This window comes from Onychostruthus taczanowskii, unplaced genomic scaffold (genome assembly GCF_017590055.1).
Source record: "Onychostruthus taczanowskii isolate IOZ18803 unplaced genomic scaffold, ASM1759005v1 scaffold90, whole genome shotgun sequence".
Classification (NCBI taxonomy): Eukaryota; Metazoa; Chordata; class Aves; order Passeriformes; family Passeridae; genus Onychostruthus; species Onychostruthus taczanowskii.
Genome location: NW_024506994.1, coordinates 2,579,142 through 2,593,218, shown reverse-complemented (window position 1 = coordinate 2,593,218; position 14,077 = coordinate 2,579,142). Strand labels below are relative to the sequence as shown.

Here is a 14,077-nt window from a genome sequence, read left to right as displayed (position 1 = left end):
AGTACCTGGCCTTTGGGATGGGGGCGGAGGCGGGGGGTTGGTGGCATTTTAGGACCACTGCCGTCCCGTAAACAGATGTGACGTTTGTTTGGGAAAGTGTCTCTGAAAGGCGTGACAAGAGCTCCGGTGAAGCCGGGGCGGGGGTGGCAGCCACAGCAGGGTCCCTCTGCGCGGGGCTGTCCCACTGTCCCTGCCAGCCGGGCTCTCCACAGCGTCCCGTGGGTTTTCCTTGCGCTGGGGTGTCCGCAGAGGGGTCTGCGGACAGCGGGGTGCAGAGGGGTCCCAGAGCGGGGACTCCCAAGAAGAGGGTCCAGGATCTGCCCCCTAGGAGAGCAGGGGGTCCATCTCTCCCCCCGCATAGCTCCAGGAGGGGTCGGCGCTCGGGATTTTCCCCCTTTTTGCTGGACCGGGAGAGGGCTGGAATGGCAGAGCCGGGGGCAGCACCCCCCTGTCCATCCCCGGCCCCCCAAACGAAAGGGAAGAGGGCGGGAGGAGGCGACGCCGTCCCGAGACCCCTCCTGGCTCTCAGGGAGCCTCGTCCCCAACTCCCAGCAATCCCCCACTCCCAAACCACCGCAGTCCTGCCATGCAGCCCCAAAAAATCGGGGGTGCAGCCGTGCCGTGCCCCCGGCTTGGAGCCCCCTTTCCCTTCCCAGTTGCACCGGCTGCTCTAACACAAGGCAGGGACAGCCTAGAGACACCCACAGATAGACACCTATGGATAGACAGCTATAGATACCTATAGATAGATACCTATAGCTGATCCATACCGCCCGCAGATGCCACCCAGCCGTAGGCATCGGATTTTTTGGAGCCGATTTCTCCCCTCTCCGCTGTCCCGGGGTGGCCGATCCCCTCCCAGAGTCTGTAACTCTCAGGTTTCCCCCCAGCCCCCTCCTCCAGACCCTGCCCGGCTGTAGCAAAGCAAGGGATGAATAAAAGAATTAATGTAATACTAATAAAAACTCCAAATAATCCCAAATGCCCAATAGGCAGAAGCCGCCGGCCGCATTTATCCCTTTTGCTCGGCTAAAACCACATTTCCCCCGCTGGTTTTTTCCCCCTATTTTTAACCACTTTTCTTCATGGTTGTTTTAAAAATTCAACTATTATCACAGATAAAAATTTAAATTAACTTCCCCCCTCTTCCCCTCCGCTCCCCGTTCCACTCCAGTTCCTAAAGTGGTTTTGAGTGATTTTTTTTTGTGTGGTTTTTTTTTTTTTTTTTTTTTTTTTTGGAGGGGAAGTTTGTTTTTGTTTTTCCCCCCCATGCATCAGCACCCGGAGCTTTAACTCTAAAATCACCGCGGAGCTAAGTTCGATACGGGGAAATAAAAAAAAGCAAAACAAAAAGAAAACTAAAAAAGCAGCATCATCTCGATAGTTTTCCCTGCCTGGAACAGAAGTGGAGGCTGGAAAGAAGAGAGGCAAGGCCAAAATTTGCTTCTCTGGGTTATTTTCACACAGATTTCGTTAATCGCAAGGGGGGGGGGAAAAAAATCTAAAAAAAAAAAAAAAAAAAGCTTCATGGCGTGTAGAACAGAGTTTTGAGTTTGGTTGGCGTGTAGAACAGAGTTTTGAGTTTGGTTTGGGTTTTTTTGGGGGTTTTTTGGGTTTTTTTTTTTTGTTTTTTTTTTTTTTTTTTTTTTTTTTTTTTTTGGTCGCTGCGCTTTGCTGTGTCCCATCTGCTTTTTCCGGGAGAAATTGTGTCCTAAATCCATCCTCTCCCTGCCGGCTGCTGGGTCACGCCAGGCTGGGCTCTGTGCGGTTCCTCACCTCTCCGAATTTCGGGATGTGCATCCCCGCGATTCCCGGCTCCGCCGACCGATAATTCCTCGAAAAAAAGGAAAGAGACTGGATCCGGCCACACGCAGGCGAAACAATCCATGGGAATTGCTTTTGTACCTTTTTTCCTGCAAGTAGTAAAGCCAAAACAGGTCCTTGAATCTTCTCTGCTCCCGGGATTGCTGCTTTGCTGCTTGGGCGGATTTAATCAGTTTAAATTGGATTTGCGTTTTTTGCGACTTTTTTTTTTTAATTTCTTTTTTTTTCTTTTTTTTTTTTTTTTAATTTTAGTAATGAAAGAGCTGCTTTTCTGTAGGAATTCAACCAATCTTTAGGAAATCGCTGCTTTGAGAGAGAAAACCGTCAGAGATTTTGCAAAGGAAGGAAAGATGAGTGTCCAGAACCTGGCACCTCTGGATAGGCAGCTGCTTCAAAAGAGATATCGATATATTTAATTCTCCTTTCTTTCCCTCTGTGCTGCTAGTCCCGTGTTCATAAGCGTATTTTTATATATACTTGTATTCATGCATATTTTTAAATATACGCGTTTACATGTTTATATATTGTATGTGAATTATTAAACATGATCTGTTTATATGTTATATGTCTTTTTATATATTTCATCATTTACATTTATACAAAACCAATACCACAGGGCGTTATAAACTATAAACAATAAATTATTTCGGTACGACAGTACATCTATGTTTGCATGTAACACACATTCCTGTGAATTATAACATACATTAAGTCCCGTCTATACTTAATTTTTCTATCAATCTGTATGAAATTACACACCTTTCATAAATTATATTTTTTCCCCCGTGTGCTGAAAGAACAAATACACACAGAGACACCGTTGCTGATGTTTATTTCTTATGCATTTCTGTGCCTATAACTTTTATATAGGGCTCTAAATATTTTCGTCCCGATATTTGGGGTTATCTCCAACTGCGTTTTCCCACTTTTGGGGGTTTGGGGAGTCCCTGTGCTCCCTGGGTATTTCAGAAGAACATGAGGGGATCTCACATCGCGGGGATTCATTCCCAACCCTGGAGCACCCCCCAAGCGCTCTCCTCACCCTCCATCCCCCTTCAATAAATCGCCTTCCCCATCCCCTGTTCCCCCTCACCTCGTCTCTTTCAAAAGGAGATCTGAAATTTTAATTCAATATTTTTATTTCCAAGCACCAAAATCCGCTGACATCTCCCCCCCCCCCCAGATTTAGGGTAGGAACCCCAGATTTCCATGGGAAACTCCAGAGTGTAGGAAATGTTAATGGTGTGAGACTTATTCCCGGGAAACAGGGCAGTGGGACCCCCCGATGTCTGGAGAGACTCCAGGGCGAAATGAACCCCTGCGGAGGGGGGGCTGTGGATGGTGGCTGAACCCCAGGTGGGATGGGGACCCCAAATTGCAGAGGGGTGCAGCACCCCCGATGCAATTCATCATTAACCTTTAAACCCATCAGAGCATGGAGGGACAGAAAAGGGGTGTCCATTCTGGGGGGAGCACACCCAAACTGGCTGGGACAGAGAGGAGAGCAGCTGCCACCTCCTCACTCTGCAATTTGGGATCAAATTTGGAGCAGAAGCACGGAAAAGTTTCCCTTGTGCAATATCACCAACGAAAGGGGCTGACTCCAGCGGGATTGGGGGGGTTGAGGGGTGTCTGTACCCCTCAGAAAATCCCTCTAATTTTTTCTGGGAGCCGGGCATGGGCATCCCTGGGGTGCGCAGGCACGCGAGGCTTCCCAGCTGGTGATGCCATGCCCACGGGGCTGGTTTGATTTTATTATTTTGTTTTAATTCTTTTTTCTTTTTTAAATCTTTTTCCCCCTCTCTTCTCCACAGCCATGAAACCTGGCGCCCGGCTGATGGTGCAACAGATACCGGCCACCCCCTTCACCCCCCCTTCCCTCCCTTCGCCGCCCATTTCCACGTGACGTGGGCAAACCAGTCAGCGAGTGGGACTGGGCAGCCTGGCCATACTGGGGAGCCGGGAGGGGGGCAGCGCTGCCCCTAATCCCCCCCCCCCAAGGAAGCAGGAGCCGGGCATCTCTGAGCCCTCTGCCTTCCCCACAGCGAGGGGAGGGGTTCCTGCCCCACGGCCTCGCCCCCCTTCACCCCTGTGCCCCCCCCAGCACTGAAGGTGGGTAGCTCTTCTCTGTCCCCTCGCTCCTCTTCCTCGCTGTCACGCCGGGACCCCAGCGACCTCCCCGAAAGCTTCCTCCTATTGTCTCCTCGGGCTTGAAAAGTGACTAGATTTTGCTTTTTATTTTGGTTATTTTTTTTTTTTTATTATGACCACTACTATTTGTAGGGCAAGAGGGAAGCTCGCTCCTTCTTCCCCTCCTGTGAATCCTGCTCCTTCGTTAGGAAATTCCGTGGAAAAGCTCCATCCTAGGCCGGTTACACGCCAACCATTCCCTGGGAGTCTGAGGGACACAGATCTCCCTTAAAGCCCCTTCTTCCCGGCTCGCTTCCATCCTTACCCCTTCCCAGCGCTGCCTCCGGCTTCTCTCCCTTTCCTCGGCCGCCTACCAGTCTCCCGCTGTCCTCCCAGGGTATCAGTCCTTATCTGCTGGTTATCTCTTCTGCTGCTAAATTCAGCCCAGCGGAGGGGTTCAGCCGGGGGAATCTGTTGGTTAAACCTAAAGCAGTCCCAAGAGCTAAACTCTCCGGCCATAATTCCTCCCCCGCGCCCCATCCAGCTCTTCTCCCGGTGTGAGGTGGTTTTCATGGGATCCTATAATTCCAGAATGGTTTGGGTTAGAAAATACCTAAAGGCTCATCCAGTTCCGAGCCCCCTGCCGTGGGCAGGGACACTCCACCAGACCGGGCTGTTCCAAGCCCTGTCCAAGAGGCTCCCTCCATGATTTGCAGAGAAAACAGCACCTCAACTCCTCTCACCCCCTTCCCGGACCCTCCTTGGGAAATGGGTTTCACCCTGGCCCCTTTCCACAAGTGGGTTTTGGGGTCTTGCCATTGAAAGCCATGCACAAGGCCCCAGTGTCATCCCAAGGCCCAAACCCACTCCAAATTCCCCCAAATTTCCCCAAATTCGAAACCAACCCAACACGAGGTAAAGCACCCCTTTCCCCCACCCTATCCCACGACTCTGGGACATTCCTCCCCACCCAGACCTACAGCATTCCCAATCCCCAGTGAGTCACCCCACTGTGCTTCCAGCTTCTCCCACTTCCCCACACGGCAAAAACGGGGGAGAGGGATAGAAAACACCCGGCAGCGGGAGTTTTGTGGGCGCTGCCAGGGGTCTGCTCCCCACTTTGGGCAGCACTAATGGGGCTGCAGTGGGTAATGTCTGCCCCCTCTCCTTTAACCCCCCTCGGTCACGCGTGGCCGGGCATTAGGGGGTGCGGACACGCGTGGGGCAGGAGCGGGGTGGGAGGATCAAGCCATCCTTCCCCTTTTCCCTCTTTCCCCCCAACTTTTCCCTAATTTAACTCCCCCCCTACCCCAGTCCTCCTCAGCCGCCTCCCGCCGCCCACATCAAACGCCGGCCCCGGGGGCCATTAACAACTTAAAGCACCGATCGTACCTGCGGGACAAAGGTTTTTGCTCCGGGCCAGAGGAGAGAGCATCGCTGTCTCTCACCTTCCCGGCTGTGTCCCCCTTCCTTTCACCTCCCCCCCTTCTCTAACCTCCTTATCTCCCCGCCCGGGGGGGTCCCGGCCCGGCCGCCGCCGCATCCCGCATCCCGGCAGCATCTCCCCCTGCTCCCCCGGGGGGTGTTGGGGGGGCGGGAGGTGATGGATGGAGCCCGGTGGGAGCAGCTAAATCCAGGCGGGAGCTAAATTTCCCCTCCGGAGGGACCTGGACTTCTTGCTCGGGGTCTGCAAGAGGCGGCGGAACCTGCTGAAGGTGGGGGAAGGTGGGCGGTGGGGAAGGGTGGGGGGGTTCGGAGGAAAATCGCATCGCTGGTGGTGTTTTGGTTTTGGCTGGAAGGCTGCGCCCACTGCGAGACCGCTCCGGGGAAAAGTGGAGCCGAGGGTTTTCCAGGCGCTCCCCATCGCTCTGGATCGCGGCCGGGGAGCCGGCTGGGCTTTGGGGAGGCCCCGCACGAGATGTACCAGAGCTTAGCCATGGCAGCCAACCCCGGCCCTCCGGCGTACGAGGGCGCAGGTGGCTTCATGCACAGCGCGGCCGCAGCGTCCCCCGTCTATGTGCCCACCACGAGGGTCACCTCCATGCTCCCCAGCCTGCCCTACCTGCAGAGCAGCGGCTCTTCCCAGCAAGGCAGCCCCGTCTCCAGCCACTCCATCTGGACTCAGCCCGGAGCCGAAAGCGCCGCTTACAACCCTGGATCTTCTCACCCTCCCGTGTCACCTCGGTTCTCCTTCTCCACCAGCACCCCCATCCCGGCCACCTCTTCCCGGGAAGCGGCGGCGGCTTACAGCAGCTCCTTGAACCTTTCTGCTAACGGGAGGGAGCAGTACAGCAGGGGCTTCGGCAGCTCCTATTCCAGCCCCTACCCGGCCTACATGAGCCCCGAAATGGCCACGACCTGGACTTCCTCGCCCTTTGACAGCCCCATGCTGCACAACCTGCAGAGCCGAGGGACGCCCGCGGCCGCCCGACACGCCAACATCGGTGAGCACGGGGCTGGGACACGGGAGGGGAGGTTTCACCCCGTTATCCCTCAGATTTTGGGGCACGCACCCCTCTGTGTGTAGGCACAACGGGCATGTAGTGGTTTTGGTTTTTGGAGGGAGGAATTTGGAGTATTAGTGTTGGCGCTGAGTGGCCTCTCTGGCTGGAAAACTTCGGGGTCCTTATTCTTACTTATTCTGCAAAATCACCGCTCCAAAACATCCTCAAAGGCCACAGTTTCCAAAAAGTAAACGAAATTTAGGGCAGACCCGGAGCGGCAAGGAGTGATGAGCCGAGATCTGGAGCAAAGGCCTGCTGGCTCCTCGAATAGCTCAGAGGGGGTTTAGGGGCTCTGATGGGGATAATTTTGGGGTGCAGGACCACGATGTTCCATGGACACGCAGGCGGCCCCTTCCTGAGCTGGCTTTAGGTGCGAAACTGGGAGCATTAAGAAATCAAAGTTGGGTCCATGAATTCCAAATCTTTCCTTCGGGCTGTTTTACATTCTGGTCTTTTAAAAAATTCTTTTGGAAAGGTCAGTTGGGCTACAAAAAGAGAGAGCAAAGAGAAATTTAGAGCTGAGGTGGGAGAGATGATGGAGAAGGATTAAAAGAAATGCGTCCGCATTTATAACAGTGCTTTTCGGAGAACTCAGGCACATCTGAACTACGCAACCCTGGTATTTCAGAGTCTCCTTACCCAAAAAACTTCACCCTGATCTCTTGTGCCGAGTCCAGTATCTCGGAGCCGTTCATTTAATTGAATGCCTCTGGTTCCTACAATGAAGAATGCGTCCAAATGGCTTAAAATACTGTTTTCATATTTCGTGAGGTGGAAGAGGGATAAAAGGAGAGAGAAATGCAGGCACATCTTTGCATGGTGGTTTCATAAACCCTTTTTTCCTTCCCGCCTCCTCTCCACGAAGGTATTTCTGTCGACTTTGGGGTCGGGATTAACAAACAAAACACCTCAAATTTGTCTGCAGATCTATTTTACGATTGTGTTCTCTGACCCGAATTTTGGAGGGTGATTTTCCCATCGTATCCATCAGGATTTGCCTTGTCTTTAGCATTATTTTAAGATGTTAAAAGAAGGAAAGTTGGGCGTCGGTGAAGGCTTGGCCTTGCCAACACCTTGTGCTTTTCTTTAGGTGCTAGAAAATTTCTGAAGACGAGGAACAGATTAAAGATAAAATTTTAGCTAATCAGGCAATGTTTTTTTGGAAGCCATGAGAAGACAGATCGTAGAGGAAAAAAATCAGGCTGAATTAAACGATCAAATATGAATTGAATATCAGTAAGCACATATGAATATTTGTATTTTACCATGGTGCCATCTCTTCCTTGGGAAAAAAAAAATTTAAAAAAATCACCTTTTTGCGGTGATTTCAGAAGGGCTTTTAATAATAAAAATACCCTAAACCCAAAATAATGCAAATGAAGAATTGCAGTTGCAGAAACATCCATCTGCTTTTAAACTGCCAGGGACTGAGCGTGGAGATTTGGGGGTTTTGAGCATGGTGGTTTGTGCTGCAGCTCCGCATTTTGATGGCAAAAAAAAAAAAAAAAAAAAAAAAAAAAAAAACCAAAAAAAAAAAAACAAAAAAAAAAAAAAAAAAAAAAAAAAAAAAAAAAAAAAAAAGGTTTTAAATAGCACTGGGAAGAAGAGATGAGTTGAGCCAGTGCAGAAAATGTTTTTTAATGAAGGAGGAAAGAGCCGGGACTCCACGGTCCTGACTCGGGTGCCGGATTCTCGGCAGCGCGGCGGAATCCGCGGGATTCATTAGCATGGGGCTAATTACGCCTCTGCCTTAGATATGGAAAAGCGTTCGAATTTTAAAATATGAGTTCTTGGGTTTTGGTTTAAAAAAAAAAAATTAACTGCCTGAGAGCCGGTGACTTTTAAATGGATTTTTGGAAGGCAGCTCCTCCGGGAAGTAGTTTAAGGTCCAGACCTGCCCCGTTCCCGCTTCTCCCTGAGTCGGGACGCGGCCGCTGCCCGGTCCCTCCCTGAAGCCGAGCGATGCTTTGGGCATCGAGGGGGTTGAGTAAAGCATGTAGAGGTTGGCTGTGGAGTTCTGAGCTGGGAAAGGGTTTTATTTGAATGATTTTAAGGGTAAAAATCCCTGAGAAACTGAAGGCACTGAAAGATGTACTGGGCGGGGGGGGGGGGGGACACCGTTGTGGATTATTCCCATCACAGACCCACTTTAATTCCACATCCGAGCCTGGTCAGCACCTGAGAAATCCCTGGAACGGTGGAGTTGACTCCTTGTTTGCCTTTTCTTAGGGCTAAAAGTAATTTTATTCTCTGCACAGCGAGGAACCTCAAGGTGGAAACGCAATCCTTTTAAATGTGTGAGCGGTATTTGCAGCGCTCTCATTTTCTTTTCCCAGAGAAATGCCGACCACCCTCGGGTAACCCTAAATGCGGAGCACCCCTGGGATCGTTACAATTTTAATTACTATGATTTTTTAAAAAGAAAGATCAAGTATAGGCAGCTACAGCCGAATATGCAGACACGAATTCACAGTCTATACAATTGGGCGTGACGTTTTCCTCCCTGTTTTATATAAATATATCCCTGTAAGAATAAAGCAATACACAGGGAAAAGAAGATTAGTGAAAATGTATTCGAAGAAAATAACACTAAAAGAAATACAAATCTTCTTGTTTTCCTCTAAACTGAGGAATTTTTGCTTGGGTTAAACCGTGGTATAAAGCACTGGGAAGGATGGGTAAAACGCACTGGCCCGTTTGGAAAACTTTCCCTGGTGTGAGTTCAAAATGCTAAATTTGGGCTTTTCAGGGTAAGTTTGGTGACTGATTTCATTACCCTGAAGAGCAGGATCAGACCCCGTGGTCGAGGCAGTGAACTTGCCCCAGGCATTGCCTGGGATGGAGTTACTGTGAATTCCCGACTTAATGAGGCATGAAAAGGACCAGCTGCAGAATCCCCTCTCAAAAGACTTCCCCGCCAGCACCAAAAATCTCTTGAAATCGCTCCCAAAATTACCCTAGATGGTCAGTTCGGCTCTGGCCCCTTCCCCAGGCGAAGGGAAGCGGGATGGAGGGCGGCACGGGGATCCGAGCGCATCCATCTCTCAGCTCCTCGCTGCCTCCCGGACCTTTCCAGGCTGGAGAAGGACGCTCGGATCCCAGATTGTCACAACGGGGATTTTACTTTCGCTGTGGCATCGCGAATGTATTGCTGCGGCTGGGGATAAATCGGGGCTGTGGGCATTCCTGGTGGGTGCCTTTTTTTGTTGTTCTTTTTTTTCTTTCTTTTTTTTTTTTTTTTTTTTTTTTTTTTTTTTTTTTGGTGTGTGTGTTTTTTGTTTGTTTGGTTTTTTTTTTGTTTTTGTTTTTGTTTTTGGTTTTGGTTTTTTTGGATAAATTGAAGTCAGGGCTCCTCAAACAGGCGCTGCTGGAACACAGCAGCAGCATCTGGGAAGATCAAAGCCTGGAGCAGACACTGGGTTGGAAAATGTCCTTTCTGCTGCTGGTGGGGGAGAGATTGGGAAACAGATCTTAAGCTTTGCCACAGGGATGCTAAGAGATCTGCCCTGTCGCATCCCGGGGCTGACATTTCCAGTGATTCATTGGCATTTGTTACAACCCTCTGCCCTACAAGCAGCCCCTGACCTTCCCCACGCACCAAGGGACAAGGTGGCTGGTCCCTGTGGGGTGGCAGGCGATGAGGGGGACCCAGCATCGCCCTGTCCCTGATCCTGGAGGGATGGAACCTTAGGACGCAGGGATGGGGCCATAGGACAGAGGGATGCGAGTGGAGGATGGCAGAAAAGGCTGTGGGACACCGGGAAGGGGCTATGGGACAGGGAGCTTGGGTTTTGGTTTATCGGGAAGAGGCTGTGGGACATCGGGATGGGGCTGTGGGACATTGGGAAGGGGCTGTGGGACATCGGGATGGGGTTGTGGGACATCGGGAAGGGGCTGTGGGACATCGGGATGGGGCTGTGGGACATTGGGAAGAGACTGTGGGACATCGGGAAGGGGCTGGGGGACATCGGGATGGGGCTGTTGGACGCCTCTGCCTTTTCCTCCATCCCCCGTTTCGCAAGCGGCCGCATTTCTCACCCCAGCCCCGCCGGCGGGGAAGGTTCGCCCAGGGCTTTGTTCCCCCCTCCGGGTTTGAATCCATCTTCTGCTCTCCCTCCTAATTTAATTGTCACCCGTCAGTCTGGGATTTGGGATGAAACCCACAGAATCAGGGTTTCTAATCTCTGAGCAAGATCAAGCTTGAACACGCAAGTGTTTATTCCCCCCTCCAAGCCCCCAAGCAGTAGAATTTAAATTGTAAATAAATCAGTGATAATAATAAAAATAACATCATCACAGGTACTCTGTCACGCCTATTAATAATTAAATTATTTACCTAAAAATTGCACTGTATTACCAAGTGCAGTTCATTTTGCACAGAACAGCCATAGGGTAGTACATAATATAAATGTTCATAAATTTTAGTAAAGCAGTAAAACTTAAGGCAGTGGATGGTGGTGCTTAATCTAAGACTTTATTAAACCATGATTAATTATTTTTCACCCATCCATGTTCATTTCTTTGTGCCTGTAACAATAACAGCAATGTAATTTTTTTAAGAGACAACTTATATTTTGCTCTCTACTTTTTTTTTTTTTTTTTTTTTTTTTTTTTTTTGCCAGAAATTTTAAGGGAAAGAAGCGAAATTCTTGGAAACAGATGAGGGTTTATCAGGCAGAGTACTCCAAAGGAAACCAGGCCCAATCCTGACATTTCTGTGATCTTCTGATGGTGGGAAAACCTTGGCTTGGCCAGCAGAAAGGGGCTCCCCAAAATTGGTTCTGCCAAATGCAGAGGGGTATTTTGAAAGGGCAAACCATTTCTCTCTGAAAATTTAAGGTGTATGGAAAAAAACACCAACAAAGTGCCAAATATCAAATAAAATTCCAGACTGGGTGAAAAAGTGGCTTTTTATGTGCCTGAAGGTTGGCAGCCTGTTGTTTCTGAGGAAGGATATTAAAATAAATGTGCAATTTTAAGGAAAATTCAATTTAAAAAAATTGTGTTGTCCCAAAACCTTCAGAAGTTTTGTTTCTCATTGGCACAGGGCTCTGGGCTGAAACATTTTGCTCCTTGAGCCCTGCGGAGCTTTGCAAGCATACGGGAAAAAAGGAATGCAAATATATCAACTTTGGGAGCTTTTACTCCCAAATCTGCACACCAGCCTGGTGTGTCCTTCCCTCCCTGCATTTTCCTTATTGGAAAGGAGGTGCAGAAATGGGATTTTCGGGGGTCTCCCCCTGCTGAGCGACGTTCCTGGGGATTCATGGGGCAGAGGAAGCCGAAATCTTGGGTTCTTCAAGGCTTTTGCAACCGAACTATAAAAAACTTAACAAAGAGTCTGCTTCCCCTTTGGGGCTCATTGCTGGCTGCAAAACCAGGTGGGAATCTACCTCAAGATCTCAGTCCATAGGCTTAGGAAAGAAAGTTTTGCTGATGCTGGGAGGGAAAGGCAGAAATGCAGATTTTTGCTGTGCCAGCCGCACATTTCAGGGATGTGGGATCCCGAAAAATACAACTACGCTGCCAAAACCCTTTGGTTGTAATGGCCAGGTTGGGTTGTTACAGGTCTGAGTTGCTTTGGAGTGGAGAATGTGTGTAATTATGCCTGCCGGATTGCAAAAAGGGAGATGGGGATATCTGGAAATGCCAAATATTCACCTTGTCGGCGGGTCGGAATCCTCGCTGCCGTCTGGCAGGAAGGTGTAAATTCGCCTTTGGTGTGTGAGTGTGAAACGCTGCTTAAATAACCAGGGAAATAGGTGAGAATTTTCTCTGACCTCCCAAATTAACCCAAATTATAGAAGCAAATTTCATTATAAGGTCAGATTGAGGGCTTTTTTTTAAAATTTTAAGAAAAACTGGTCTTTCTCCTTCATGGGACAGAACTCTTGCAGCTGTCTAGGATCACATCCCACATTACGGCAAAATATGAAAACTTCTGCCTTCCCAAGGCTTCCCCACATCATCGGTCACGGTGACCGGGCCTGAGCTGTAAATACATCTGTAATAACAAATTAAACCCAATTATCTGCCAGGCCTGAGCACTGAGGTCTTCCCACACACGGGTGCTTGCACTTGTGGGACAGCGCTCGAAAATAATCCCAGCACCGTTGGCATGAGTGGCATTAAATGCTCTTCTGAAAACGCCCGTTTTCAAACCTACTCCAGAATGTTGGGGGTTTTTCCATTTTTTCCCCTTTTCCCCCTTTTTTTAAATTTTTTTCCTTTTCTCCAGGAGCTCTTTGCTGCGGGGTGCGTTGAGTTCGCAGCATTCCCCGCGCTCTTGCGCCTTTCTAAACGCTCGCGGCGCTCGGCGGCGATTTCTTTTTCAATACGATAAGCTCGGGCTGGATTTTCTCATCCCCCAAAAAAAGAACTGGCGGGTGCTGGGTGTGCTCCAAAAGAAGAGCCAGGCAGAGATTTTCCAAGCTGGATGCAGATCTGACCCCGTCATCAGTGCTGAAATGTTTCAGCTTTGGGGTTTTGGCAAGACCTGGATTTTAAAGCCAAATTTGGGGCAGCGTCAACTGGAAGCAAAAATAATTTTTTCTTTTCCAAGAAGTGCCCAGTGATTAATTTTTTTCTCAATTATTTGCTGGCACAGAGGGGTCTTTTTGCTTAATGAGGTGGGTACCTAATTGTAGAATGAAGTCTTTGCTGGGGGGGAGCAAGTTGGGTATTTCCAATCTCTTTTTGCTTTCTCTGTCTTTTTAAGGCCAAACCTGCTCAGGTTTTAGGATCAGCCACCCCCTAAAAAACCAGAAAAAACAGTGACAAAATAAAAAACAACCTCAAAAATACCCATGTTTCTTGCTCAGAGCTGAAGCCATCCCCGAATTAAGGCACAGGGCAGTTTTCTAGGAGCTGGTGCAGGATCAGACCCATGCAAATAGATTCCATAGGGAAGAAACAGCCCACTGAAAATTACATGGGAATTTACATGTGTTCTCAGGGAGGTGAAACCCCAGAATCCAGTGGGACCTTCCTTTTTCTCCTGAGAAGCGGCGACTTCGTTTATATACTGCAGCATGAAGGAATTCATGATTTTTTTTAATTATTTTTAGTCACCCCTAAAGCTTGTGAGACCCTTATCGGAGCCAGCTGGGCTCGAACCCCTCACACCAGACTTGGGAGAGACTTGGAAATTAATTTTGTTTGTGAAAGAGGAAGAGAAATAACTCCTGGAAAGCCAAAAATTAATAATTTTTCCAGCAGAGGTGGGGCGAGGGCAGCCGGATGAGGGATCCCGCAGGGCTGATCTCCCGTCTCCACCAGGGACTGGTACTGGATTGCTTCTGAATCTGGGATAACAAAATCACCGCCTGGAAATGCTTCCTGCTAATCCCTGGGAATTAAGTTGGTGTCTGCTGGGGGAGCATTTCAGGAGAGGTCCCGTGGTGGGACGCCGCTCGCTGCTCCTGCTCTGCTTCCCAGAGCTCAGCCCTTTGCCGCTGGACAATGCTTCCAGCACGGTGGATTTACAGGGAGATGGGATGGGGCTAGGTTCCCATTGCCATCAGACTTTCCTAAAAGATTAAAACCCAAATTTGGGGACAGAGCTGAAGCAGGGAGGGAGGACGAGGCCACACCAGTCCCTCCAAGCAAGACTTTGCCAA

The 14,077-nt window shown here is 49.5% G+C and overlaps 1 protein-coding gene across 3 annotated transcripts in view; it reads left to right on the top strand.

The window, feature by feature from the left end:
- Positions 1-5,562: 5,562 nt before the first annotated feature.
- GATA4 (GATA binding protein 4) overlaps positions 5,563-14,077 on the top strand; it is a 28,482-nt gene continuing 19,967 nt past the window's right edge. For 2 of the 3 annotated variants that reach the window (XM_041426208.1, XM_041426207.1), the window contains exon 1: positions 5,676-6,398. In XM_041426208.1, the coding sequence (XP_041282142.1) occupies positions 5,873-6,398 (526 nt within the window). In that variant the 5' untranslated portion in view covers positions 5,676-5,872. The other variant, XM_041426209.1, reaches the window with a different exon arrangement.